At 39.9% G+C, this 27,795-nt stretch overlaps 2 protein-coding genes across 5 annotated transcripts in view; one reads left to right on the top strand and one right to left on the bottom strand.

Moving 5' to 3' along the window:
- The window catches only part of MASTL (microtubule associated serine/threonine kinase like), a 28,231-nt gene extending 8,470 nt beyond the window's left edge, over positions 1 to 19,761 (bottom strand). Inside the window, exons 1-9 of one of the 4 annotated variants that reach the window (XM_077772467.1) lie at positions 19,516 to 19,761; positions 15,405 to 15,542; positions 12,896 to 13,035; positions 11,847 to 11,935; positions 8,404 to 8,510; positions 7,793 to 7,928; positions 6,317 to 6,489; positions 2,527 to 3,675; positions 448 to 589 (exon numbers count right to left, since the gene is read on the bottom strand). In XM_077772467.1, the coding sequence (XP_077628593.1) occupies positions 448 to 589; positions 2,527 to 3,675; positions 6,317 to 6,489; positions 7,793 to 7,928; positions 8,404 to 8,510; positions 11,847 to 11,935; positions 12,896 to 13,035; positions 15,405 to 15,542; positions 19,516 to 19,725 (2,284 nt within the window). In that variant the 5' untranslated portion in view covers positions 19,726 to 19,761. Of the gene's footprint in view, positions 1 to 447; positions 590 to 2,526; positions 3,676 to 6,316; positions 6,490 to 7,792; positions 7,929 to 8,403; positions 8,511 to 11,846; positions 11,936 to 12,895; positions 13,036 to 15,404; positions 15,543 to 18,512; positions 18,696 to 19,515 lie in introns of those variants that run through there. The other 3 variants (XM_077772468.1, XM_077772469.1, XM_077772470.1) reach the window with 3 other exon arrangements.
- A 44-nt stretch (positions 19,762 to 19,805) lies between these two features.
- The window catches only part of YME1L1 (YME1 like 1 ATPase), a 47,522-nt gene continuing 39,532 nt past the window's right edge, over positions 19,806 to 27,795 (top strand). The window contains exon 1 of the mRNA XM_077772471.1: positions 19,806 to 19,894. Coding sequence (XP_077628597.1) covers positions 19,862 to 19,894 — 33 coding nt within the window. The 5' untranslated portion in view covers positions 19,806 to 19,861. The remainder of the gene's footprint in view (positions 19,895 to 27,795) is intronic.

The raw sequence follows: 27,795 nt of genomic DNA, 5'->3' as shown, positions 1-27,795 counted from the left end.
CATTCGGTTCCAGAATACAGGAAGGGGACATTCTTCAGAGAGAAAAGGGGAATAAGAGGTTAGGTAAAAATGCCATCCTTGTCTTCCTAGGCTGCATCCTGAACATGCCTCCTTTCTGGCTTGACCCTTGTGGTGAGGGAATAAGTGAGGGTAAGCCCTAACTAGGGTGTGCTTCTGCAGACTGGAGTTTAGGCCCAACTTTGTTTTCCTGAGCCAAAACTGGAACAGACCTGAGAAGACATTTAGAGCGACGATGCAGGTGAACGGCAGGGCTTCTCTGGATCACTGAGACTGAACCAGAAGGCAAAGAACAAATGGCTGCATGTCTTTTTTTACCATAAGAAATGCCATATTTATGAGAAAAGAGAATCGCATGAAACACTTTTTCCGCCAAAGAAAATGTAGAGATAGAGAACACTTCAAAAACACAAGATACGGAAGCCTTACCATGGGCCCTGCCCAGTAACAGCTCAGGTGCGAGGTAGTCTGGGGTTCCAAGAATTCGCCCATCATCCACTGGGGCTGCCCCTCGCCTCACACTCTTTGGAGTTCGGTATGGAGTTCCTGATTTGATCTGATTTGGGGTCTGCTAATTTAAAAAGAGTTTAAGAGACAGTAAATATCTCCATTCCTTTTACAGAGAATTGCTAAAACAAAAGCAAAGCTAGGCTGCCAGACATAAGCGATCTACTCAAATCCTTGATCAATTTTGAAAATGGATTCATTACCAACTATAATTTTGAACAGTCTCAAAAGCTGGTGAAATTCAATAGTTTAAATAACACCAATTATTTCAGTAAGATGAGGACATGCAAGAAAGAATGAAAAAATACCAAGAAAAAAATTTTTTAATGTTTATTTTTTTAATATATATTTTTTATTTATTTCTAGGAGAGAGAGAGAGAGACAGCGTGAGCAGGGGAGGGTCAGAGAGAGAGGGAGTCACAGACTGAAACAGGCTCCAGGCTCTGAGCTGGCAGTCAGCACAGAGCCTGACGCGGGGCTCGAACCCACTAACCGCGAGATCATGACCTAAGCGAAAGTCGGACGCTTAACCGACTAAGCCACCCAGGCGCCCCAATGTTTACTTATTTTTGAGAGAGACAGTGTGAGCAGGGGAAGGGCACAAAGAGATAGGGAGACACAGACTCCGAAGTAGGTTCCAGGCTCTGAGCTGTCAGCATGGAGCCCTACGCAGGGCTCGAACTCATGAGCAATAAGATTATGACCTGAGATGAAGTCAGACGCCCAATCGACTGAGCCACCCAGGCGCCCCAAGAAAAATTTCTTGATAGCATGGATTAATACAAACTTAAGAATGGTCACTGAGGGACACTGTGACAAATGATTAAATAACTGGGACAAGACATTAAGTTGGAACTAAACATAAATAAACTTCCTCTGCTAATTGGTGTTTAAGTTTTTAAGATATTCTGTTATCTCGGGGCACCTGGGTGTCTCAGTTGGTTAAGTGTACAACTTTGGCTCAGGTCATGATCTTATGGTTTGTGGGTATGAGCTCCGTATTGGGTTCTGTGCTGATAGTTCAGAGCCTGGAGCCTACTTCTGGTTCTGTGTCTCCCTCTCTCTCTGCCCCTCCCTTGCTCACGTTCTGTCTCTCTTTCTCTCTCTCAAAAGTAAATCAAAAATTAAAAAAAAAAAAAACAAAGATATTCTGATATCTAACAAGGACTCTGAGACCAGCGGGACAGGTACCAGCATATTCCACAAACAGATAAGAAACGGGCTCTGAGAGAAAGGGGCTGCTAAGTCACTCAGTAAGTTCTGAATAGACAACTCGAATCTTGTGATCCTAATTCAGGGCTTGTACTTTCTATTTTATGATCTCTCTGCAAAGGAAGGAAAAAAATGAAACTTTGGGTTTAAGATAAAAGTTTAGAAAATACAAACAACATAAGATTGGAAATATATATTTTCCAACTTGTTTCTATAAAAAAAGAGATCAGCTATGAAGATCCTTAGAAGGCAGCAAGGTAGAGTGGACTCTATATTGTACCTCAGAGTGGCTGTCATCAAGTGAAAATATGTGATTGTAAATATGCAAACATGTGATTGGAAATATGGGAAAGTCTAGAGAGCAAATGAAGAAGGCACTATAGTTAAGAATAATAAAATTATTACCAGCTTTATCTTCCTGCATCAAAAACCTCTAACCATCAATCCATAGATTCCCAACCTAGAATTCTGTGGTAAATCTCATATAATCCAGGTGAGAGGCAAGCATCTGGCTTTAATAGTTTATTGTTACAAAGTCTAAAGACAATGTGTTAGGGGCGCCTGGGTGGCTCAGTCGGTTAAGTGTCCGACTTCGGCTCAGGCCATGATCTCATGGTTCCTGGGTTCGAGCCCCGCGTCGGGCTCTGTGCTCACCGCTAGCTCAGAGCCTGGAGCCTGCTTCAGATTCTATATCTCCCTGTCTCTCTGCCCCTCCCCCTCTCATGCTCTGTCTCAAAAATAAATAAAACATAAAAAAAAAAGACAAAGTGTTAAAGAGTTATAACATACCTGATACGGCACATAGGATGTTCCTTTTTGAGTGGGGGTTATAGCCATGGGATACGAACCACTATAAACACAGGAAACATCCATTGCATCTAAAGAGGTAATGCTCATTTTGGATGGTTCTGAGTTATTAGATGCATTAATCGGACTGTTAAAACTTCGAAAAGCTACAGCATTTCTTTTAGATATGGTTAATGTTTTCAACACCTCTGAAGATGGGGCTAACATTTTTTGGCCACTGCCTCGCACAGCGGGATTCTCATCACCTTTCGACAAGGTACTTTCTTGCCATCCGGGTGATATGGTAAGTAGACCTTCAATGTTGGATTCTTCAAAAGACGATTCTTTGATGCTTTTATCTGGATCTAAGCACTGCCTTTCTAATGAACTTTCCATTATAGAAATTCCAGGAAAAGATGAATCAGAGTCCATACAAATACTTTTAGAAGCTCTCTCATCATCAGAACAGAGAAAACTAGAATTTAAGTGATCCTTCTTATTATTCTTGTCACAATCTTCATCCAGTTCACACATAAGGTTTTTTGCTATCGTTGGGACAGGTGATTTTTCTGGTGTCTGTTGTTTATCAGTGAAAGAATTGACCACGTTCTCCTTATTAGCACAGTCATTTTGCTGACCTCTACATACCGATAGCTTAAGGTCTTGGACTTCAGTTGTTAAGCCTGTCCTTTGATTTATACAACCATCGCGTATTTCATTACTACCTTTAAGCTCTATACAATTTTTTTTATTCTGTATAATATTCTGACAAGGACTAGAGTCAACTAACTCAAAATTTCTTTTAAAACCTCTCTTCCCAAGGTGCTCTTCAGTCATATCACCAGAATCCACAGCCCATGGATCAGACCGATGAAAAGCAGGCTGTGTTTTGTCAGTGGCCATATTTATGTTATTTATATCCAGTTCTCTTGCTTCCCAAGAAACTTCCCCAGGGAAGCATTCTTTAGCGGGGTTTACACAAGAGCTTCTAGTCGCAGGAATGGTACCGCTGTCATGAATGGGAGAAAGGGCTAACTCAAGATCCTTTTTATTGAAACCTTTGGTCTCGATGGCATTGGTAGATTCTGTACATAAAGGTTTTTCTGTTATATTCCAACTCGTCATTGTAGAACCCAGTGCATCATCACTTTCCTGAGAGGGAGGAAAAAACACTGTTTTAGCTGTATAAAACTGAGGTTCTTGAACCTTTTAAACCTGTTAACTTAGGGAGAATAAATAATCCTATAAACTACTATGCTACCCATTCCCACTTTCCAATGGAACAAAAAAACAATGATAACCAAAAATTAGAAAATAATATAAACAATTATAGCATGTATTTATATATATTTTGAGTAAAACACTAGTCTAAAATTCAAATGAACTCTTCTAGAGTATGTGTTTGTATAATTTAATATGCATTTGTATAATGCATTATTTCATATTCTGTAACACGTATTTGATACAAATTATTTAAGTAGCAAATATTAATAGGCAACATTTTCAGGCAAAATTGAGGGTAAGGTTACATTATGTATATATCTGCTTGGCAACAGGGGTATAGATGATTCTGTTTTGAATTACAAAATGCACAGGACTTGAAATATAGTTAATGGAAAATTATAGGCAAAAATTTTGTTAATGTAAACATATATCACTTCGTACAAGTATAATAAAACCAAGCTGATAAAGATGAAGCTAAACTAATAATTTCTAATTAAAATTCCAAAATAACAGGAATAAGAATCCACTGTCAACAAGATGAAATGATGATGCATTAATAACAAAATACTTTTCGTAAAATCTGTTTGAATTCCAACTATCTTCAAGTGCTCTTGTATGATCAGAGCTTTGTACGTAATATTATAAACTGGTACAGGGTAGTCAGGAGTTTTACAAGATTACTCAATTAGAGTGTATCTTCAGTAAATTCTAACACTGCCTACTTTTGGTATGTGAAAATCAAACTTTATTACTGTACTTAGTAATAATGAGTGCTTGATCATGAACAAAAATAACAAAAATCCCTAAATTATAACTCCTAGATCTGCAAGATCATCCAAAGATTAGCACAGGGTTTATCAGGGTTCCCTTGTGGTCCATTGTTACTCTTGTGTTCATAACTCTTTTTGAGAGAGAGGAGAGAGAAAGAGGGAGTGAACAAGGGTAGTAGGGGCAGAGGAAGGAGACAGGGAATCCCAAGTATGCTCCATGCCCAGTGCAGAGCCTGATGCAAGGATAGATTTCATGATCTATCCTAAGCCAAAATCAAGAGTTGGACACTTAACCAACTGCGCCACTCAGACAACCCTCTCTGTTCATAACTTGAGAAAGACTACTATAATCTAATTACTGCATTTGCCAAGGATGCAGAAGTGGGAGGAAGAAGGTAACCCTGTGTATAGTTTGAAATATTATACAATATACTTTCTGTAATAGGAAGAGGTGAAATAACAGTATTAGGAATGGAAACCTGTTTATCCTGTAGCATGTACAACCTATAGAGCAGTCTATAAGAGAAGGAAAAAAGATTAAGGAAAATAATTTGACCTTACTTCTAGAATACAAATATCCAACAATAAAGAAAACCATATTACTGAGAATAAGGAGCAAATACAATCTAAATTACTTACTCAAATGGAAGGTTGATTCTTTGTGTATTATCATCATTCTAATATAACAGTATTTCATCTGTACTCTATGAAGGATACTTTATTAGAATTTAAAACTTTAGTATCTCTCAGCTTTAATACTTATTGGCTTTACTGGCTTAAAAAAGGCAAAAACAGAATAGATACATGAAGTAAAATAATTTTAAGTTAACTCCATTCACTTAGCAAGCAATCTCCTTAGAATAAATGTTTTTTTTGTTTTGTTTTGTTTTTGCGAGAGAGAGAGAGAGCACAAGCAAGGGAGAGGGGCATAAGGAGAGAGAATTCTTAACAGGCTCCATGCTCTGTATGGAGCTAGACATGGGGCTTGATCCCATGACCCTGGAATCATGATCTGAGCTGAAATCTAGAGCAAGATGTTCAGCAGACTGAGCCAACCAGCCGCCCCTAAAATAAATACCTTTAAAGGCACACCTGCATTACCTTTGTGGTCTAAAATTTATTTCTGATCCAGAAGAGTTACCATTCCACTAAATGAGAAACTGGCAGAAAACAGTATAGAAGGAGGCAGTGTAAGTTTTAAAGTAAGACTTAAAAAAAAGAAAGTGCAACAAGCTAGTCATAATAGGGAATTAAAAAAGAAAAAATACAAAAAAGACCAAAGCCCATCTAGATGTCTCTGAGCCAAACATTTACTATCAATTATCTACAAGCTCATTATATATTATTTAAAAAAATAATCTTTTTTAATGTTTGTTTATTTTTGAGAGACAGAAAGAGACAGAGCATGAGCAGGGGAGGGGCAGAGAGGGAGGGAGACAGAGACAGCGACAGAGAATCCAAAGCAGGCATCAGGCTCTGAGCTGTCAGCACAGAGCCTGATGCGGGGCTCAAACCCACCAACTGTGAGATCATGACCTGAGCCGAAGTCATATGCTCAACTGACTGAGCTGCCCAAGCGCCCCTATATGTTATTAATCATGAATAATTCCACACTTGAACGAGAAATGAAATATTTAAAAATAACTGGGCAGAATACACACGGTAATGAAGACTGCCTTGACTGTTGTTCAGGTAACAGTTTCATTTCCTTACAGAATTTACATGAAAAAGTAAAAGGCTTCTCTATCATCAATGGGCCATACTAAACTGGCTTGGGTTCAGATAAATGGCACTCTCACCTGGCAATCCTTTTCCCATGCGGGACTGCTATGGCACTCAGACTCCACACTGGACACGAAGGTGTGCGACTGGCTGCTGGCACTTGACGTAGCCAGCCTTCTCCTGGACTGCAGAAGATTGGAAGTTAGGCACTTCACAGGTATCCCGGGATTGGAGGCAACTGTTTCAAGACCTGTAGAGAAGAGAAAATATTGAAGCTTGTGTCACATCTTTCTGATTTCCTCACTGAACCTGAAGCTTTGCAGAAAATTAGGCAGAGTATTGAGTATGGCACATCAGAACTCCTTCCGGGTAAACATTATCCAATCCATAATGATGGCTCAGGTGTTTTTGGCACACAAGTACCGATCTGAATGTTTAGGGTAAAACAAAATAAACAAAACAAACCCCTCAACGTTCTCAAGTGAAAATTGGGACAAAAGAATCAAGTTGTAATTAGAAGGAAATCCATTTTGAATATCCATTATCCAATTTGAAACTCTTCTTAATAAAGGAGCATTCTTGATGTTCTATATCCAGATATGATAAAAGACTGAAATGTGACTAAATTTACGTAGTTCAATTGTATTTAATTAAAACCATAGCTTTATTCCAATGTTGAGGTTTATCTGCTTACAAGTATGAATTACACACATCCATAAGGGATTTTCTTTTAATATGACTGGGTACAATAAGTAACAGTGAACTGGCTAACAGCAAGGTAGTACAAGAAAGCAGCATCCTCGGGGCCCCTGGGTGGCTTAGTTGGTTAAGCATCCAACTTCAGCTCAGGTCATGATCTCATGATTCGTAGATTCAAGCCCTGCATTGGGCTCTGTGCTGACAGCTTAGAGCCTGGAGCCTGCTTCAGACTCTATCTCCCTCTCTCTCTGCCCCTCCCCTGGTCGTGCTCTTTCTCTCAAAAACAAGTAAACATTAAAAAAATTATTTAAAAAAGCAGCATCCTCTACATGACACTTTTGTGTGCTAATGAGAAAATTTTATCTTCAACTATTTCAAAATCTTTTGAAAATCTTTTAAAAACAATTTTATAAAGACACACAATATTATAGGTACTACATCTTGTTTATGTAATTAGATTTCCAATGACCCAGTACAGTGAAATTTACCCGATGATTATTCTAATACCACGCTAAATGAAGAATATCTCATTAACTAGATCATTTATCCTGTTGACTTAAAGATATGCAATAGGGGTGCCTGGTTGGCTCAGTCAGTAGTGCATGTGACTCTTGATCTCGGGGTTAAGTTACAGCCCTATGTTGGGTGTAGAGATTATTTAAAATCTGTATTTAAAAAAAAAATCTGTGACAATCTGTGTCAGAAATGGCATTAACATGAGGACATATAGGAATGCCCCACACTGTTAAAGAATTTGCATTTCAAACTCATATTGAAAATTTAAAAATTTAAAAACATGCTGTTCCTTAAAAGACACACTTAATAGAATAAACTACCTTTTCTTTTATACTCACATGAGTTTAGTAGTTTGCTAGAATAAGGAGTAGTATCCTTGTGATCTACAGACATAGGACAAATTAGTGATGTTTCAGATACATGGGTTGAAAGAATATTTGCACAGTCTCTGTTTTTTTCTGCAACAGGTGTATACTAGTAAAGAGAGAAAAACAAAAACAAATGCTAAGATTTACCTCCACAAAAACACCACCTAAATACACAGACTGTTATACCACCTAAATAGATAAATGTGAAAGTAACTCAACATGTTTGATATTTAAATTTATTTTGATCAGGGGAGCCTAGGTGACTCAGTCAATTAAGCGTCTGACTTTGGCTCAGGTCATGATCTCACAGCACGTGAATTCGAGCCCAACATCAGGCTGTGTGCTGAACAGCTCAGGGCCTGGAGCCTGCTTCAGATTCTGTGTCTCCCTCACTGTCTGCTCACCTCCCCCCCAACCCCCACTCATGCTCTGTCTCCCTCCCTTCCTCTCTCAAAAATCAATAATAAGCATTTAAAAATGGTTTTAAAAAATAAATTTATTTTGATCATTTATTAAAAAAGGATTTAAAACTTTAAATGGGCATGTTATGTGAGGGTTTTTTTTTCTAAATAAGTACTTACAAATCCCAAAGAGCTAATGAGAGATAACACTTGTCCTGGGGTTCTTGAATAATCTTGTCTAGGTTTAGCCATTGATGGTGTTGTAAGGATATCCATCATATTGATATCTACGTATGGAAAAAAAGGTATGTGAAATTCTTTAAAAACCTCAATGTCACTGACTTACTAGCTAATAATCATCTCTTCTGAACTTTGTTGCCCTTTCCACATTATGAACATTATCTATAAAGTTAACTTGTGTTAGATAAACATATCTAGTGAGTAAACACACAGAGAGCAAACACATACAACCAAACAGAGAAGGACGAATACCGTATGATCTCTCTTGTATACGGAATCTTAAAAAACAAAACAAAAACAAGCTCACAGATACAGAGAACAGACTGGTGGATGCCAGGGGCAAGGGCAGGGGATGGGAGAAATGTGAAGGGGGTCAAATATAAAATTTTAAAAGATAAATATTTCCTTATTAAAAAAAAGAAAGCAGGGGGTGCCTGGGTGGCTCAGTCAGTTGAGAGCCCAACTCTTGATTTCAGCTCAGGTCATGATCTCATGGTTCATGAGTTCAAGCCCTGCATCGGGTTCTATGCTGACAATGCAGAGCCTCCTTGGAATTCTCTCTGTGTCCCTCCTCTGCTCTCTCTCTCTCAAGATAAATGAATAAACTTAGGGAAAAAAAAAAAAAACAGGGCACCTGCATGGCTGTTTTTTCAGCAACCAACTCTTGATTTCAGCTCAGGTCATGATCTAACTGTTTTTGAGATTGAGCCCTTTGTTAGGCTCTGTGGCAGTGCAGAGCCTGCTTGGGATTCTCTCTCCCTCTATCTTTATCCCTCCCCTCACTGAATGTGGAGCCTGCTTAAGATCCTCCTTAAGATTCTCGCTCGCTCTCTAAAAAAAAAACAAACAAAAGAAAATGAAAAAAAAAAGAAAGGTAATGTGATAAATCTACAGTGTTTTTCTTTTGTTTTTTAACTGAAGTATGTATGACACACAATGTTACATTAGTTTCAGGTGTACAACATAATAATTCAACAACTCTACATGTAGGCAAACCATGAGAGACTCTTGAATGCTGACAAAAACTGAGGACTGACGGATGTGGGGGTGAGGAGGGATGGGCATGGAGGAGGGCACTTGTGGGGATGAGCACTTGGTGTTATGTGGAAACTAATTTGATAATAAACTATTTGGGAAAAAAAAAAAACACAACTCTACACGTTATGCTACCACAAGTGTAGCTACCATCTGTCACCACACAGTGCAATTATGATACTGCGGAATATATTCCCGATACTATACTTTCCATCCCCGTGACTTATTCATTCCATAACCAGAAGCATGTACTTTCCCACTCCCTTTTACCCATTTTGCCTTTTTGCCCCTCCCCACCAACAAACCATCAGTTTGTTCCCTGTACTAACGGGTGTGTCTCCGCTTTGTTTTGTTTTAGACTCTGCATATAAGTGAATTTATCTGGCTTTCTGTTTGACTTATTTCACTTAGCTTAAGTTCACACACATTTTATTTTATTTATTTATTTATTTATTTACTAACATGGAACTCAGGCTGGATTTTTATTTTTTATTTTATTTTAAATTAATTAATTAAAATTGTTTAATTTACATCCAAGTTAGCTAGCATATAGTGCAACAATGATTTCAGGAGTAGATTCCTTAATGCCCCTTACCCATTTGGCCCACTTCCCCCGCCAAAACCCCGTTTATTCTCTATATTTCAGAGTCTCTTGTTTTGTCCCTCTTCCTGTTTTTATATTATTTTTGCTTCCCTTCCCTTATTTCCATCTGATGCTTCTTTTTCTCTGTTTATTTATTTTTGAGAGGAGGAGAGAGGTACAGAGAGGGAAACAGAGGATCCAAAGTGGGGTCTGCACAGACAGCAGAGAGCCCGATGAGGGACTCAAACCCACAAAGCATGAGATCATGAGCTGAGCCAAAGTCAGCTGCTTAACTGACTGAACCACCCAGGTGCCCCTCAAGTATCCATATTTCTATGAGTACTTCAGTAATTTCTAGTTTCTATTAGGAGCAATGCTGCTACAAAGTTTTACTCATATTATTTTCTTCTCTTGAATCATTACCTTGGAATAAAAGACAGGGGCACCTCAGTGGCTGAGCACCTGACTCTTAATTTTGGCTCAAGTCATGACCTGAGAGTTGTGAGGTTGAGCCCTGCGTTGGGCTCCACACTGACCATGCAGACTCTGCTTAGGATTCTCTGTCTCCCTCCCTCCCTGCCCCTCCCCTGCACATGTGATCTCTCTTAAAATAAATAAACATTAAAAAAAAAAAGGAATAAATTCTAAGACATAATCAGTCACTAGGGCAAAAAGAATTAAAGCTTTTGTTTCTTAAAACACATTGGTAGATATCTGTTAGAAAGCACTTTGCTAATTACAATGTCAAACTGCTTTTGTAGTCTCATTAATTCTGGATCTTCAGTTCTCTCTCTCCTCTTTTTTTTTTTTTTTTTTTTTTTCTTTNTTTAATAGGTTTAAATGATTCATTTGTTATTTAAAAAAATTTCTTTTAACATTTATGTATTTTTAAGAGACAGAGAGAGACAGAGAATGAGTGGGGAAGAGGCAGAGAGACAGGTTCTGAAGCAAGCTCCAGGCTCTGAGCTGTCAGCACAGAGACTGATGTGGGGCTTGAACCCACGAACCATGAGATCATGACCTGAGCTGAAGTCGGATGCTTAACATTTGTTATTTTTTAAATTAGTATTTCTTTCATTACTTGTAGTGAAATTAACATACTCCCATATATATGTGTGTGTTTGTGCGTATGGATTTTGTGTGTAGTTTCTTTGCCCTTAGTTTATCAAGGTGGTACTGTCTGTGTGAATAAGTTCTGTAGGTATTACTTCATTATTTAAAAAAATTATTTTTTAATTTTTTTCTTTTTGAGAGACAGAGAGAGACAGAGCATGAGTGGGGGATGGGCAGAGAGAGAGGGAGACACAGAATATGAAGTAGCCTTCAGGCTCTGAGCTGTCTGCACAGAGCCTGATGCAGGGCTCAAACCCACAAATCATGATGAGATCATGACCTGAGCCCAAGTTGTATGCTTAACCAACTGAACCACCCAGGTACCCTGAAGTTACTTCATTTTAATCATTTAACTTATGTTTAATTGGTCAAATCAGTTTTAGTAGAGACAAAAAGTCAGAAGAACAGAAATGGTGAGTTCTTCTTTGAAGATCCAAAGATCTCTGAGGGCCCTAAAGGATTTAGGAACAATTATTACCATTTTTCATCTTTAATTGAAAGGAAATACCAGTATACTTTTCTAGTCTTTTTTGGAACAAGTAATAATCAAATTTTAGTCATTATAAACTAACAAAAGAATGTAAGTTAGTAATATGTAGTATCTAAAATTTGTTAGATTTTTTAAAAGGTACTTACCTCCAATTTTTCTTACCTCTATTCAAAGTAACTTTGGAAAGGCCAAAATCTGTTAGCTTAATATGACCCTCATTAGAAATAAGCATATTGTCTGGTTTCAAATCCCTGCATGTACAAAAGACAAATAGCAGATAAATAAAAAAAGAGCTATTGTTGATGTGAGAATTAGCAGGGGAAAAAACCAGAAAGTTACAGAGAATCAAACCCTATTTATTTTCTCTAAAATGAGGCACTTATTGCTGGTTTTGAAAATGGGGAAAACAACTCTCAAAAGTAAATAATCTTTGTATATTTGAACCTATGAGAAAGTTAACTGATTTAATGCTTTATTAGCTTTGGCCTTATTTATTAGATATTCCATTAAAACAAAATAAACCTCATTAGATAAAATAAACCTCAGACCAAATCAAAATGATATTTACCTCTCTCAAGTAGGGTAAGATTAAGTCTTAACAGAGAAAAGTCACTTAGAACATGACTTTTTAGAACATGACTGTGCACAGAGCAAAACATTGTAAGACAGCTGGAATTAGAAAATATAGCATTTTTGGGGCGCCTGGGTGGCTTAGTCGGTTAAGCGTCCGACTTTCGCTTAGGTCATGATCTCGCAGTTCATGGGTTCGAGCCCCACATCGGGTTCTGTGCTGAATGCCAGCTCGGAGCCTGGAGCCTATTTCAGAGTCTGTATCTCCCTTTCTCTCTGACCCTCCCCTGCTCATGCTGTCTCTCTCTCTCTCCTAGAAATAAATAAAAATATTTTTAAAAAAATTTAAAAAAAAAGAAAATATAGCATTTTTGTGTTACAATAAAGGAGTGGAAAAAAGATTCAATATTCTTCACAACAAAATGGCATACTGATGCTCAAAGTAACATATTTAAAAAACAAAGGGAGGGGAGATGAAAGAAGAGTTGGCGTTTCTAAACTTACACAAGTTACTCCCAAACTTTAGATAACCCAGATACGTGGGCAAATTATTATGCAAATATTTCAGACTCAAAGACATAATACATAATTTGATTACTTGTGCTTTTTAAGTAATAGTTTACACAAAAGGCAGTCTTTACCTGTGGATGATTCCATGTCTGTGAAGATAGTCTAGAGCCAAGGCTACTTCAGAAATATATTTCACAGCCATCTCTTCATCAAAATAACCATATATATGTAAGAGAGACTTGACATCTCCACCAATAAGATATTCCATTATCTATCAAAAAGGAATACAAATATTATAAATTATAAACAATATGATTATTTGAAAAGTATTATTTGAGGAGCACCTGGGTGGCTGAGTCGGTTGAGCATCCGACTTTGGCTCAGGTCATGATCTCACAGTTTGTGGGTGCAAGCCCCACATCGGGCTCTGTGCTGACAGCTCAGAACCTGGAACCTGCTTCTGATTCTGTGTGTCCCTCTCTCTCTCTGCCCCTCCCCTGCTCATGATCTGTCTCTCTCTGTCTCTCAAAAATAAATAAATGTTAAAAAAAATTTTTTAAAGATAAAAATATTGAGTGTTACAGTTACATATTTTTAGTATGGTTCTGTAACAGATACATTTTTATTTTTTTAACATTTTTATTCATTTTTTGAGAGCTTGAGAAACAGAGCATGAGCGAGACGGCAGAGAGAGAGAGAGAGAGAGAGAGAGAGAGACAGAATCTGAATCAGGCTCCAGGCTCTGAGCTGTCAGAATAGAACCTGACCCAGTGCTCAAACCGAAACACCGAGAGATCATGATCTGAACTGAAGTCAGTCACTTAACTGACTGAGCCACCCAGGTGCCCCTGTAGCCATGTTTTATGTGGTTTAAATACACTCACTGATTTACTGAAAGACTAGAAATGGATTTAGCCATCAGGTATCAAAAGAGTTTTAGATTTGACTCTATTTTTATAATCTATCCTGAACATTCAGGTCTACAACTCAAAGTTGAATATCAGGTTCTTCCACATAAGAGTTCTGTTCAGACACAAGCTTTTATAATCTTTTTAAAGTTTATTTTGAGAGGGGGAGTGTGCACATGCATACACATGTGCAAGCAGGTAGGGGGCAGAGAGAGAGGGAGAGACACAATCCCAAGTAGGTTCTGTGCTGTCAGATCTCACAAGCAGTGAGATCATGCCTGAGCCAAGATCTTAATCTTAACTGACTGAGCCACTCAGGTACCCCTTCAAGTTTTTGACATAGCAAAAAAGTTGATGTGTGGCACAGTTAAGTTCCATAGAGGGCTTTAGTATATCGAGGATAAAGGGTTTCCACTTCTTTTTTTTTAAATTTTTTTTTTTTAATGTTTTATTTATTTCTAGGAGAGAGAGAGAGAGAGAGACAGCGTGAGCAGGGGAGGGTCAGAGAGAGAGGGAGTCACAGACTGAAACAGGCTCCAGGCTCCGAGCTGGCAGTCAGCACAGAGCCCGACGCGGGGCTCGAACCCACGAACTGCGAGATCATGACCTAAGTGAAAGTCGGACGCTTAACCGACTAAGCCACCCAGGCGCCCCAAAGGGTTTCCACTTCTGAAGGCAACCAAATTATGAAAGGAATGAGCATTCTATCGGTAAAACTACAAATTTGGGGTCTAAAATCTACATCCTAAGACCCACTCATTCATAGGGAACCAACTGTGCATACCAAACATAAGCTATTGGAGTCACCAAACATTTAATGTACAAAGCATCTCAGAAGTCAAAAGAATCTCCAGAATTTATAGTTGAGATATCCTCACCCATTCCTGTGCCCTTAAATTCTTCCTTAGAAATGAAAAGCAAGGAATTGTCAAAGTCCACACACCCAATATCCACCACTTCCCCAAATCTTCCTTTATTACATATCAAAATGTATGTAGTATTCCCATTATGTCCTTTACTTGCCAAATACTTTCAGCACTATGTGCCAGACACTATCCTACATGCTTTATATTAACCTATTAAAATTTCACAACAACCTTTGAAGTAGGTACTATTATTATCATCTCTATTTTGCAAGTGAGGAAACAGGTATGATAGTTAATTTTATGGGTCCTTTTGGCTAAACCATGGTACTCAGAGATTTGGTGAAACATGAATCTAAATGTTGCTATAACGGTGTGTGTTAGATGATACATCTAGTTAGGCTTTGAGTAAAAGCTGGTGACCCTTCATAAAATGGGTAGGCCCAATCCAGTCAGTTGAAAGTCTTAAAAGAAAAAAAAGACTGTCCTCCATGCCTCCCACCTTTACCCCACCCCACCCCAGGAAGAAGGAATTCTGCTTCTGTACTGCCTCTGGATCTGATTTGCAACACCGACTCTTCAGGTCTACAGCCTGCTGGTCAACCCAGCAGATTTCATATGTGAAAGCCCTATCACATAGAACAATTCCTTAAATCCCCACCCTCTACACATACCACATACACCCTATTCTTTTTCTCTGGTGAACCCTGGCTCAAACAACAGGTAAGGGAACTTGGCCAAAGTCATTAAGCTACTAAGTGCAAAAGTCGGAATTCAAATGCAAGTACCCTAACTTCAGAGACTGTATTCTTCTTGAGTCACTGAATTCAGTGATGCTAAATGAAGAAAAAAAATGGAAAATTACTCACCAAGTAGACATTGTTTGCTGACTGTAGGGAGTAGTACAAATGGACAATGAAAGGACTTTTGCTTAGGGCTAGTGCATCCCTCTCAGCTTGCACCTGATGTGTCATATTTTTGTTGATCATATCTGCTTTTTTGACAACCTATGGTAGACAACATGATAACACATTTATTTTATTTTTTATTACAAAATGTTCTCAGGTTTCAGAGTTGCCTTTGTGATAAGCCAGATGAAAGAAAAAGATGAAGAGAAACAATACAGATGTCGTTTGGACTCCACATTGCCATTAGGAAACTGTCAGATAAACCGAATATGGTGAAAACAAATCAAAACTTTTTTCAAGAGAACTACTTATTTTGGCATCAAGTGGCAAAAGTATCACATCCTTTTAGAGAAGGAAAAAGAAGTAAATAAATGTTCCCTTAGTTCCCTGCATACTAGTAGAAAAAAGTTCCATTCTATTTTTAAAAAAAAAAATTTTTTTTTTACATTATTTGTTTTCAAGAAACAGAGACAGACAGATCATAAGTGGGGGAGGAGCAGAGAGAGAGAGAGAGCGAGACACAGAATCCAAAGCAGGCTCCAGACTGTCAGCACAGAGCCCGACATGGGGCTCGAACTCACAAACTGTGAGATCATGACCTGAGCCAAATTGAGCCACGCAGGCGCCCCTACTGTTCTTTTAACAAGTCAAAAGATAGTGATGTTCCTCCTAATAAGCCCCGTAATCAGGAATCTAGGCACGGAGAATTAGCAGCTAATAGTTTTTGATTTAACTTCTGATTTCTTAATGGCTGAGAATTGAATCAGAAAGTGGAAGAACATAGGAAGTTTGTTTGCCTTGGAAAAAAAATCTTAAGAGTGGTTAGTACTCAAAGTTAACAGTCTCAGATGCTGTCTTACAGAAAAAAACTACTCTTTCCAAGTTTCAAGGTAATTGGTATGGAAGCAAAACTATAATATAATCTGCATTAAAATTGAAGCACTAACCTGAATAGTCAGCAATACTGAGATCAATTCTCAGGATGATTAAAAGTCATATTTCTTCCAAAGATTCATTAGAATATTTTACAAAATTATTAATGCAATATAAATTCCAGCCTTATAACCTTTCCATAAGAAAACAGGAAAATTGGCAAAGCCAGTCCATAACATGATTTCACCTATCGCTCCATTAGATTGGAAGCTCTGTGAGGCTATGTTTGGTTTGTTCACCACCGTACCCTAGATCCTAAACACAAAGGGAATACTCAACAAATACTGAAAAAATGAACTGGTGTTTTCATTTCAATAAGTGATAATGACTGATCAGTAAGTACAGCAGAAGGAAAAGCAACATATGAAGCAAGGAAGAATTAAATTCAATGGGTGGGTCTGAAAAGTCAGGGAAGGTTTGAAGAGGAGCTAAGATGAACATAAACATGGTTTATGTAACCACCTTAATACATAAATAATAAAGGTGGCAGAGAAGGGTGGAAGAAACGCACTAAAGGAGGAACCAGTACAAATATAAGTTCAGAGGCACGACAATACACAGCATTCATGACTGGCCAATTGTCTGGAATGCCTAGAACACATGATTTGGAAGTTACACTGAACATTTAGGGCCAGGGCTTGAGGCATGATTGCTTTCCTAAGGAGTTGGTTAGGTTGCATGTCACAGCCTAAGGAATGGATGCAAAAATATCGATTCCAGTTAGGGGCCTATTCCAATAGACTATGTATGGAAATGAAGGCCTGATGAATCTCAAATACACTGTCAGGTAAAACAAAACAAAACAAAACAAAATGCACACACACACACACACAAAACAAAACAAGCCAAAGATCATGCATTGTATGATTCTATTTGCATGCAATGTAGAGAAAAGGCAAACCTACAGAGACAGAAAGTAGATTGGTGGTTACCTGGGGGTAAGGTGTTAAGGGGGAGGTACTGCAGATGGGCAGGAAGTCTTTTTGGGGTAATGGAAATGTTCTAAAATTGGATTGTGGTAATAGTTACCCAATTTTTAATTTTCTAGAAACTAACTTGTACTTTAAAAAGGAAGGAAGGGAGAGAGAGGGAGGGAGGAAGAAAAGACAGACAAAAAATGATGTCCTGTGTTTGGGTGGACTTGGGAATGTAATAGAATGAAAGAGATAATAAAAAGGAATACCAGATGGGGCACCCAGCTGGCTCAGGAGGTTGAGCTTCTGACTCTTCATTTCAGCTCAGGTCATGCTCTCACATTCTGTGAATTCGAGCTCCTCATCAGGCTTTCACTGGCAGTGAGAAGCCTGCTTGGGATTCTCTCTCTTTATCTCTCTCTCTCTCTCTAGCCCTTCCTCGCTCACTCTGCCTCTCTAGAAATGAATAAACTTAAAACGAAAGAAGGAATATGAGATAGAATTGACAGGACTAGTTGAGACATAGGTTATACAGATGGAGTAGAGGGAAATTAAAATGACTCACGTTTCTAGCCTGAATGATAGGGATGAAAGTGGTTTTATTAAGCGGAGAGAGGGAATACAGAAGGTTCAGTGTTTAAGTTAGGTGGAGAGGATAGTTCAAAGTCAGGCAATTACAGTTTCAAAGTACTTAGTAGATGTTCACATAACAACGTCCAACAGGAAGTTGAAACTGCGTTAGCAATAAAACTTCTGGTTTCTTTATCGTGTTTTTTTCAGTGCTTAAATAAAGAGTAATCAGAAACTATGGGAGTGGGTGAGGACCAAGAGTGGCCAGAAGGGCTTCAAATACATCGAAAGCTCTTGAATGCTTCTGGAATGATATATACTGCTGCAAGGATAAAGGAGTGACATGTTCTAACAGGTTTCAGTTTAGTCTTTAAATAATTGTTTCACATTTAATGTTTCAAACTTAATCCTGGTAAAGGTCAAGGCGGTAAAAAGGATTCAGAGTCCTGATGTCTCCTAAGCACTGGCGGTGTGAAAAGGGCGTGGCAGAAGCGAGATACCCGGCCTGCCACCGCTCAGGTCACCCCAAATAAGAAGTCATCTCACAGGGCTGCGAAGGACCCTGACACCCTGGGGCCTGCCTAGTTCAGGTGGAAGAAGAGGGGGCCGAAGGTCCGAACTCTTTCCCTTTCCGTACTCCTCGCCTTCTTACCTTCACCGCATACAACTTGCCGCCTTTCTGTCCGAGATACACCTTCCCGAAGGCGCCACGGCTAATAGGTTTCACTATGGTGAATTCCTCAATGGAGGGAGGTCTTGGCACCCGGATCCTATTCACGCATTCCCCTGTCACTGCGTCTCCTCCACTCTCCTCGCTCCCCGTAGTGGGCTCCATAGCAGGCGAGCCCAGATGGAAGCCTGTAGCATCAGCTAAGGCCCCTTCCCAAGCCACACTCCCGCCAACCAGGTTCAAAGTAAGGCCCCGCCCACGCAGCGCATCGGTAGTGACGTCACCACGTTGCCTGCTCACGCCGAGCCCAGCGCAGCTCCGCCCCTGTCACCTCGTGCTCGTAGGCGCGGAAGTACCCAATGGAGGTGAGGGCTGGGACGCTGGGAAATTCTCCAACCAACCACAGACTTCGAGGGTGGTGACCACGGCCCAATTACTAAATTTAGTAATAACCGTGGGGGGAGGGGCGGGCTGCGCCCCGGCTGTCTTTTGTTTACAAGAAACCAGGCTACTCGGACTTGAATCTCAATCGCGGGATTGACTGGGTTTCTCCTGACTTCCAAACGAGGTTGATAGAACCCACCCTTACTCCACTTTTGCTTGGTTTTGTTTGTTTTTTACTCCTCGCGACCTCGCACCCCCGCGCGAAATGTAAGCCGGTTTCGTTTGGCTAGTCGAAATCATAAAATGTGGAGAAACTGGATGAGCAGGAAGCAGGTGGCTGGGCCTGTCATCTGACAATATTAACAGGACGTAACTTGCCTGACTGAGGCCGATTAGGACCAATAGGAAGAATTTTCGATTTACTGTGGGAAAGATAAAAAGCACGAAACTGTAGCAAAAACAGTTTATCATAACGCAAGGCCCAGTCAAGGAGACTATGGTGAAAGATTTCATAAGGAAAGTGTAAGATTTAACAGGGTTAATGCCGTCCCCTCTTAAGAAAAAAAAATATATATGGCCAGAGAGCTTGAGGATCCAGCACCTGTATTACTCCCGTGAGCATCAACGAGTCTGGGGGCCAGAGGACTTCAGCAGCTGTCGTAGACACAGACCCCGAAAAGGTGGAGCGCGAGCACTGACGTTCACTCGCTGGTGGTGTAGCCCACCTGCCCCGGAAGCAGTGTTGCGTGGAAGCCTTGCCTTCCGGGGCAGATTGTATGTCGTTGCAGTAGCTGTAACAAGGGGAGGCCATTTTCTGTTTCTAGGAAGAGTGAGTGTTAGGGGAGAGGGGAGAAAGGAAGGGTAAAAGGGCTCAGGGCCTCCCCGCCGAGCCCTGGACAGAGGGGCACTTTCGGCAGGCGGGTGAGGTCGCTGAGGTCCCGTAGGAGATGTTTTCCCTCTCGAGTACGGTGCAGCCCCAGGTGAGTCTGGCATCCGGTCCNGGGTTTTTGTCCCCCTGTTTTTTTTTTTTTTTTTTTTTTTTCCTCTCCTCCTGCCTTCGGCTCTTTGCCGTTTGCGTTTCGTGGAAGCGATTTCTCATTTGGAATCGTGGGGGGTGGGGGGTGAGGGGGGGTGGCGATCAGCTCAAAACTAGTCCTAGGGTTGAGAAGGATCAGCGACACGCTGAGAGTAAAAGGCTGACGTTGAAACAGAGGCATGAGCTGATGGAGACCTTGGTTTATCGAGTTGATACCGTGGAATTTTTACTAGAGAATCCATTAGGCATTGTTCAGTTCACCCGGACATTCTGGGGTGAGGGGAGCAGAGTGTGGATGGGGGAGACGCCTTTGCCTTAAATGTAAAGAGAGCAAATAATGCTTTCTTTCTACCTGATCGCCTCTCCAGAGACTTTACTATTCACAACCCTGGTACCCATATTTTTCATTCCTTTTTAAATGGAATTTAACGCAAACATAATAATTTGAATACTACGAATGTTTTCTTTATTTTTCCTTCTTTTCGTTAGAAATGACTAATAAACATTTTAAAGCTTTTGACTGCTTTTGCTTACTATTTTTATTCGTACTCTTTCCCATTTTTTTCATCAAGCAAAAGGACAAAAAATCGTTTCCAGGGTTTTTAATTATCTTTTGGGAATAATCACTGTGACAGTGTCTTGCCCTTCTTCGTTTAAAAATCTTTTTTGATGGCAACATTCTGACAGTTTCTTATTGGGGGCGGTGGGGAGACTTTTCAGTTTTGCACATAGTTTTTGAACACATTCAGATTTTAAAATAATTTTTTAACACTCTTTAGTTTCAGCATTTAATTACATTCTTTTGTAACCCCACTCTTGGTTTTGTTGTTGTTGTTTGTTTTTGGGGTTTTTTTTGGTTAAGTACTCGCTGGATAATCGAAAATGAAGTGATTAGTTATTTATTGGGCATCAGTAATGGGCCAGGTGGACAAAGCAAATGTGGAATCTTTATAGTGATATGGAGAAAAGTTGAATGGGAGTTAGCCAAGTGAAGAATTAATAGAAGTGAGCCAGTATTCCAAGTATATCTGGAGGTCCTGAGATAGGGAAGAGCTTAGCTGATTGGAGAACAAAATAATGCCAGTGTGGCTACAATGTAGTGATTAAAGGGCATGATGACAGAATTAACGTTAGAGTGAATCCTTGAGGCAGATCATACAGGAAATTATAAGGGACTTTGGATTTCATTTTAAGTGTAAGCATTGAATAACCGTATCAGAAGTGTTTTCAGTTAAGGATGCACCACTAAAGTGGTGGCAGTGGTTATGGAAAGAAGCGGATGAGTTTGTTTGTTTTGAAAAAGAGTAGAATAATGAGGGATTGGATATGAGGGATGAAGGAAAGAAGTGTTTCTGGTTTGGTCACCTGGATGGGTGAAAATGGTATTTGCCAAGCTGTGTAACAAAACTCAAGGGGTTCACCACTTGAGATACCTCAGATTGGACACAACCCAAGAAAATGTTGAAAACAAAGAACTTTATTACTTGTTACAAGTAAGGAGACAGATGACTTTCAAAGTGCTGTCTCTCTGTGGGTTAGTACAGGAAGGTTTTGTTCAGTATATTAGGGGGTAGGGCAGGGAGCTCACATAAGCACTTCAGTTATCATGCCTAGCTTGTCAACATGCTACTGCATATATCGTATTTTTAAAAAATGGTGGAAAACACATCTAGGAGATCTTGCTATGACACTGAGCTACAGGTAACTTCAGGACAACTCAGAGGGGCTTCTGTGAAGGTCCTGAGGTCCAGTCTAGCTCATACTGGCTCACATCAGGGGCTGTCAGGTGAGACACAGATAGCAAGGGGCTCTCAGGTGAAACGACTGTTCTCCTTGGCTGGAGGTGTTGGTTCTTCAAAAAAAAAAACCTATTCTTTGCCTGCGTTTGTCCCTTCCCTTCCTCTCTTCTGCCGATAGCTTTCAGCTCTAGGGGAATCCTACCAGCTGTTGGAAAAACAAGTCTGACTTGGCCTGTTGAATACAGTATTAAACCTTTTAAAACTGAAGTTCAAGAAGTTTATATCAAGAAACCCCAATTTTAGGAGAATTTATGATCAGCTGGATGGAGAGTTAGTGGTACGTGATGTTAGTAGAGATGGTGAAGGCATTTTGTATACTGCAGGCAGGCTTAACTGGGCTAATAGAGGACCCTTATGCATTTTATGCTGTGAAAGATGGTACACATTTTTTAAATTTCTGATTGCTTAATCATTGGATACACTTAAATATAAAATGTGAACATAGGAAATATACGGAAGGTGAACGTTTTCATTGAGAAGAGATCAAACCATCTTTTAGTAATTTAAATCTTTTCTTGAATGAGAAGAGATATAACTAATTAGAATAAAGCTTTTCAGAGGTGTCTGGGTGACTCATTCCATTGAGCATTCAACTTAATTTCGGCTACGGTGGTGATCCCAGGGTTGTGAGGTTGAACCCTGTGTCGGGCTCTGCGCTGAAAGTGGGACCTGCTTGGGATTCTCTCTCTCTCTCTCTCTTTGCTTTCACTCTCTCTCTCTCTCCCTCCCTCATCCTCTGCCCCTCTCCCCTGTTTATGCTCTCTTTCTCTAAAGTAAAAATTTTTTAAATATAAAAAGTTGATTCCTGTAGTTTTTAAAAAATATTTATTTATTTTTGAGAGAGAGCATTAAGTGGGAGAGGGGCAGAGAGAAAGGGAGACACAGAATCTGAAGCAGGCTCTAGGTTCTGAGTTGTCAGCACAGAGGCCCACATGGGGCTTAAACCCGTGAACCGCAAGATCATGACCTGAGCTGAAGTTGGACACTTAACCAACTGAGCCACCTAGGTGCCCCATGATTCCTGTAGTTTTAAAAGAGCTTGTCGTTTCTTACCCTAAAAAGAATACCGAAAAGAAAAAGACAGATAAGAAAATAAAAAAAAAAGAAAATAAAAAACATTCATAATCTCATTTTACAAAGACATATTTTAGAATATGTTCTTTCATGCTTTTTACCTTTACACAAATAGGTTTGTATGCGTGCTTTTTAAAAAGGACATTGTAGTTTTTCAATTCTTGGACTTTTTTTATTTTAGAGAGATGTGCGAGCAGGAAACAGGGGCAGAGGGAAAGAGAATTAAGCAGGCTTAACCCTCAGCACAGAGCCCAACACAGGGCTGAGTCCCACTACCTGGGATCATAACCTGAGCCAAAATCAAGAGTTGGATGCTCACCAACTGAGCCACCCAGACACCCCAAGATGATATAGTTTTACATTTAACTTTTTTTTTTTCATTTAACATGTTATGAATTTATTGCTATATCAGTAACTATGGGATGAAGAGTCTAATAAGAATCTAGAGTCAAATTATCTTGGTTAGAGTATTTGCTCATATACTTGATTACTGACTTTTTTTTTTTTTAACATTTATGTATTTTTGAGAGACAGAGATGAAACATGAGCAGAGGAGGGCAGAGAGAGAGGGAGACACAGAATCCGAAGCAGGCTTCAAGCTCTGAGCTGTCAGCCCAGAGCCAGACACGGGGCTCGAAATCATGAACCGCGAGATCATGACCTGAGCCAAAGTCGGCCACGTAACCGACTGAGCCACCCAGGCGCCCCTACTTGCTGAGTGACTTTGAACATGCCACTTAACCTATCTAAATTCTTGATGTCTTTATCAGTTAAACAGGAAGGATTACATGAGATTGAAGATACTGAGGTTGGTTCAATACTACCACAGTAAAGGGAATATCACAATAACACAAATCAGATGAATTTTTGGATTTCCCAGGGTTTGTAAAAGTTCTGTTGACACTATACAACAATCTGTTAGGTGCGTCATAATAGTATTATGTCTAAAAGCAATGTAATACCTTAATTAAAAAATACTTTATTGTTAAAAAATGCTAACCATCATATGTACTTTCAAAGAGTCATTATCTTTTTTTTTTTTTTGNATTCCGTTGGTTGCCTGTTAGTTTTGTGGGTTGTTTCCTTTGCTGTGCACAGAGAGTCATTATCTTTTTGCTGGTTGGAGGGTCTTGCTTCACAGTTGATTGCTGCTGACTCATCTCCATAGTGGCTGCGAAAGGTGGGGATGGCTGTGGCACATCTTCAGATGAGACACCAGTGAAGTTTGCTCTATGGACGGACTCCTTCGTGAATGATTTTTCTGTAACATGTGATACTGTTTGATAGCATTTGACCCACAGAGAACTTCTCTCAATATGGGACTGAATCCTCTCAAACCCTCCTGCTGCTTTATCAGCTGAGTTTGTCTTCACAGCATCTTCACCAGGAGTGGATTCCATCTCAAGTAACCACTTTTCTTTGCTCATCCATAGGAAGCAGCTCATTCCTGTCAGTTTGATCATAAGATTGCAGCCCTTTACTCACATCTTCAGAGTCCACTTCTGGGTCTCCTGGTATTTCCACCGCATCTGCAGTTACTTCCTCCAGTGAAGTCTTAAACCCCTCAAAGTCACCCATGAAGCTTGGAATCAGTTTCTTGGAAACTCCGGTTGCTGTTGACATTTTGACCTTTTCCTATGAAAATGTTTTGAATGACCTCTAAAATGGTGAATGTTTTCAGTTCACTTTGCCCAGATCCATAAGAGGAATCGTGATTTGTGAGCTATGTAGTCTTTACAAAATGCATTTCTGAAATAGTAAGACTTGAAAAGTCCCAAGTTGCTCCTGAACCATGGGCCGCAGAATAGAGGTTGTGTTAGTGGACATGAAAGCAACATTACTCTAAATAGTATACTTCTAACAGAGCTCTTGGGTTACCAAGTACATTACCAATGAGCAGTAATACTTTTAAAGGGATCATTTTTTATGAACAGTAGGTCTCTTAACAGAGGGCTCAATGTATTCAGTAAACCCTGTTGTAAATAGATGTACTGTCAAGCAGGCTTTGTTCCATTTATAGAGCACAGCCGGCATGGGGTTAGCACAGGCCTAGCATTTTCAGAATGGTAAAGAAGCACAGGCTTCAACTTAAAGGCAGCTAACAAGAGAGTCAGCCTGTCCGTCAGAGCTTCGAAGCCAGGCATTGACTTCTCCCCAGCTGGGAAAGTCCTAAATGGCATCTTAAGGCTGTCTTCTGTCTTAAGGCTGAAAATCTCTTTAGTGGAGCCACCTTCACTGGTTATCTGTCTTATCTAGATCTTCTGGATGATTTGCTGCAGCTTCTAGTCCCTGTTTGCTGCTTCATCTTGCACTTATGTGTTAAGGAAACGGCTTCTCAAACCTCATGAACCGGTAGCCTCTCTGCTAGCTTCAGACTTTTCGTCTGCAGCTTCCTCACCTCTCTCAGCCATCATACAAATGAATACATTTAGGGCCTTACTCTGGATTACGCTTTGGCTGAAGAGAATGTTGTGGTTAGTTTGATCTTCTGTCTAGACCACTAAAACTTTGAGCAACGGGCTGTTTTTGTGTTTTATCATTTGTGTGTTCACTTGAATAGCACTTTCAGTTTCCTTTAAGAACTTTGATTTTGCATGTGCAACTTGGCCTAGTGATACAAAAGGCTTCTCTTTTGTAAAGGCTGTCTTGGCTTTCAACATGCTTTCCTTACAAAGCTTAATCATGTCAGGATTTTGATGGAAAGTGAGAGATGTGGGACTCTTCCTTTCACTTGAACACTTAGGTGCCATTGTAGGGTTATTGATTGTCCAAGTTTCAATATTGTTGTGTCTCAGGGAATGGGGGAGCGCAAGGAGAGAAAGATGGGAAGGTCCCGTTGGTGGGGTAATCAGAACACACACAACAGTTCTTGATGAAGCTCAGTGTCTTATACAGGTATGATGAGTGACAACCCCAAACAATTACAGCATTAACATCAGAGATTACTAACCATAGATTACAATGACAGAGACCATGAAAAAGTTTGAACTATTGTGAGAATTACTAAAATGTGACCCAGACGTGAAGTGAGCAAATGCTGTTGGCAAAATGGCACCAAAAGACTTGCTTGATGCAATGTTGTCACAAACCTTAATTTATAAAAAATACAGTATTTGCGAAGTACAATAAAATGGAGCACAATAAATTGAGATATGCCTGTATGGTAAGAACCCATTTAATGTATTCATTCCCTCAAGAAATCTTCATGTGACATCCACTGTGTGCATTATTGTTGCACTTGGATACAGTATGAATGAAATAGAGAAAAATATAAAGTGTGTATACTAAGTATCGTATGAAAACATTTTGTTACCGAAAACTGGGTTTGCCTATTGGTGAATATCAAGCCCAAAATACACAGCCAAGCCAAAGAATAGGAAAAGGAAAGGTTTTACTTGGAACAAGTAAAGGAGAACACCAGGGGTCTTTCCCAAAGCAGTGTCTCCCTGAATAACAAAATTGGGGCAGTTTTATGCTAGGGGTTCATACATATTCATGACGAAGTTTGTGCAGTGGGGGATACATCATGGAAGCGGGGCTCTAGTGGTCTTGAGGTGACTGAGTCCAGGTCATAGTTACAAGGGCCAGCAGGGATCAGCATCATCAGTTCTGTGGCTCCAGTTGACCCAGTATCTGAGGGCTCAGAGGAGTGTGGATCCTTCAAAAATAAGTCGAGGCAGGTCAGTTTGACATTTGAACTTCACAAGGAGTTTGTCACTGGCTTGCTGTCCCTGATGTGACTAGGCTGTGTCCTGGCCTGACAGTGGCTGTTCTTACGTTCTTTCCCAAGATGACCAGGAAGCCTGACATAAAGAAAGCTGTGTCTTTTTCCAGGGACAACTAATTCCTTCTGTTTACAATTTTACGTGAAATGATGGAAATAAATTAAAACAGAGAAAAATCAAAGAATTAAATAGAGGAAAAAGTCCGTCGCCACTTTGAACTTCACATTTTAGTTCACAATGGTCTTTGTTGCCATTTCTTGCCTGGGAGCTCCTGAAAGCCTTGGAATTTCCTGTGTGGCAGTAGCGTCTTACTATTCTTAAGGTACCTCTTTGGATCACACCTGGATTTCTGCTAGTGAGGTGACTTAGGCTAAGGTCTTTCAACAGCCTCAGGCCTGGGCTGGCTACTTGAAAGATCTGTTGATTAGAAGGTGGGAACTTTTTGCTCCCCTCTCCCCCCCCCAGCTTCCGGGAGGGGAGGGCTGGAATTTGATCTCTAGCAAAGCTCTTGAAGAGTGAGATGCAGTGCTGAGAGAGATTCACCATGAGGAAGGGTAATCCACTCCACATCTTGTGCCAGGGGCCCTTCTGGCTGTACCCTTGTGTACTTAATCATCAGGCTGTTGATTTCTATCTTTCCTAATGGACCAGTAAACGTGAAGTGTGTTTCTTAGTTCTGTGAGCTGTTGTAGCAGATTATCAAACCTGAGGAGGGGGTCGTGGGAAACCCTGATGTATAGCTGGTAGATCAGAAGTACGAATTGGCCTGAGACTTGTGACTGGTCTCTGACATGGGACCAGTCTTGTGGGGCTGAGCCTTGTAGGGAGAACCTACACACCAGGTAAGGAGTTTCAGAATTCAATTGTTGGACACGTAGCTGGTGTCAGAATTGGTTAGAGAGAAACAGAAATAACATACAGATAAATAAGTAGATTATGTATAAAGTGTGTTAGATACCAAAAGGGTCAAGAAGAGAAAATGGAGCAGTGAAGGGAATAAGGAATATTTTGGAGGGGAGGGTTCTTGAAATTTTAAATAGGTTGGCTATGGAAAACACTCAGGAAAAGATGACTTTTGAGTTAAGAACTGAATGAAGTCAGAGAGCAAGGTAGGCAAAAGAGAAAAGGAGAACATAGTGGTAGATAAATTTGGAGAGGTAATAAAAGGCCGTAGAGGCTTTCTACATCCTAGTGCTTGGGGCTTCTACTTTTCTTGTAAGTGAGAAGAGAAGCCATTGGAAGGTTTT

This window comes from Crocuta crocuta, unplaced genomic scaffold, assembly GCF_008692635.1.
Source record: "Crocuta crocuta isolate KB4526 unplaced genomic scaffold, BGI_CrCroc_1.0 scaffold96, whole genome shotgun sequence".
In the NCBI taxonomy this organism is placed as follows: Eukaryota; Metazoa; Chordata; class Mammalia; order Carnivora; family Hyaenidae; genus Crocuta; species Crocuta crocuta.
Note: the sequence above shows the minus strand (reverse complement) of the source record. Positions and strands in the feature narration are given on the sequence as shown.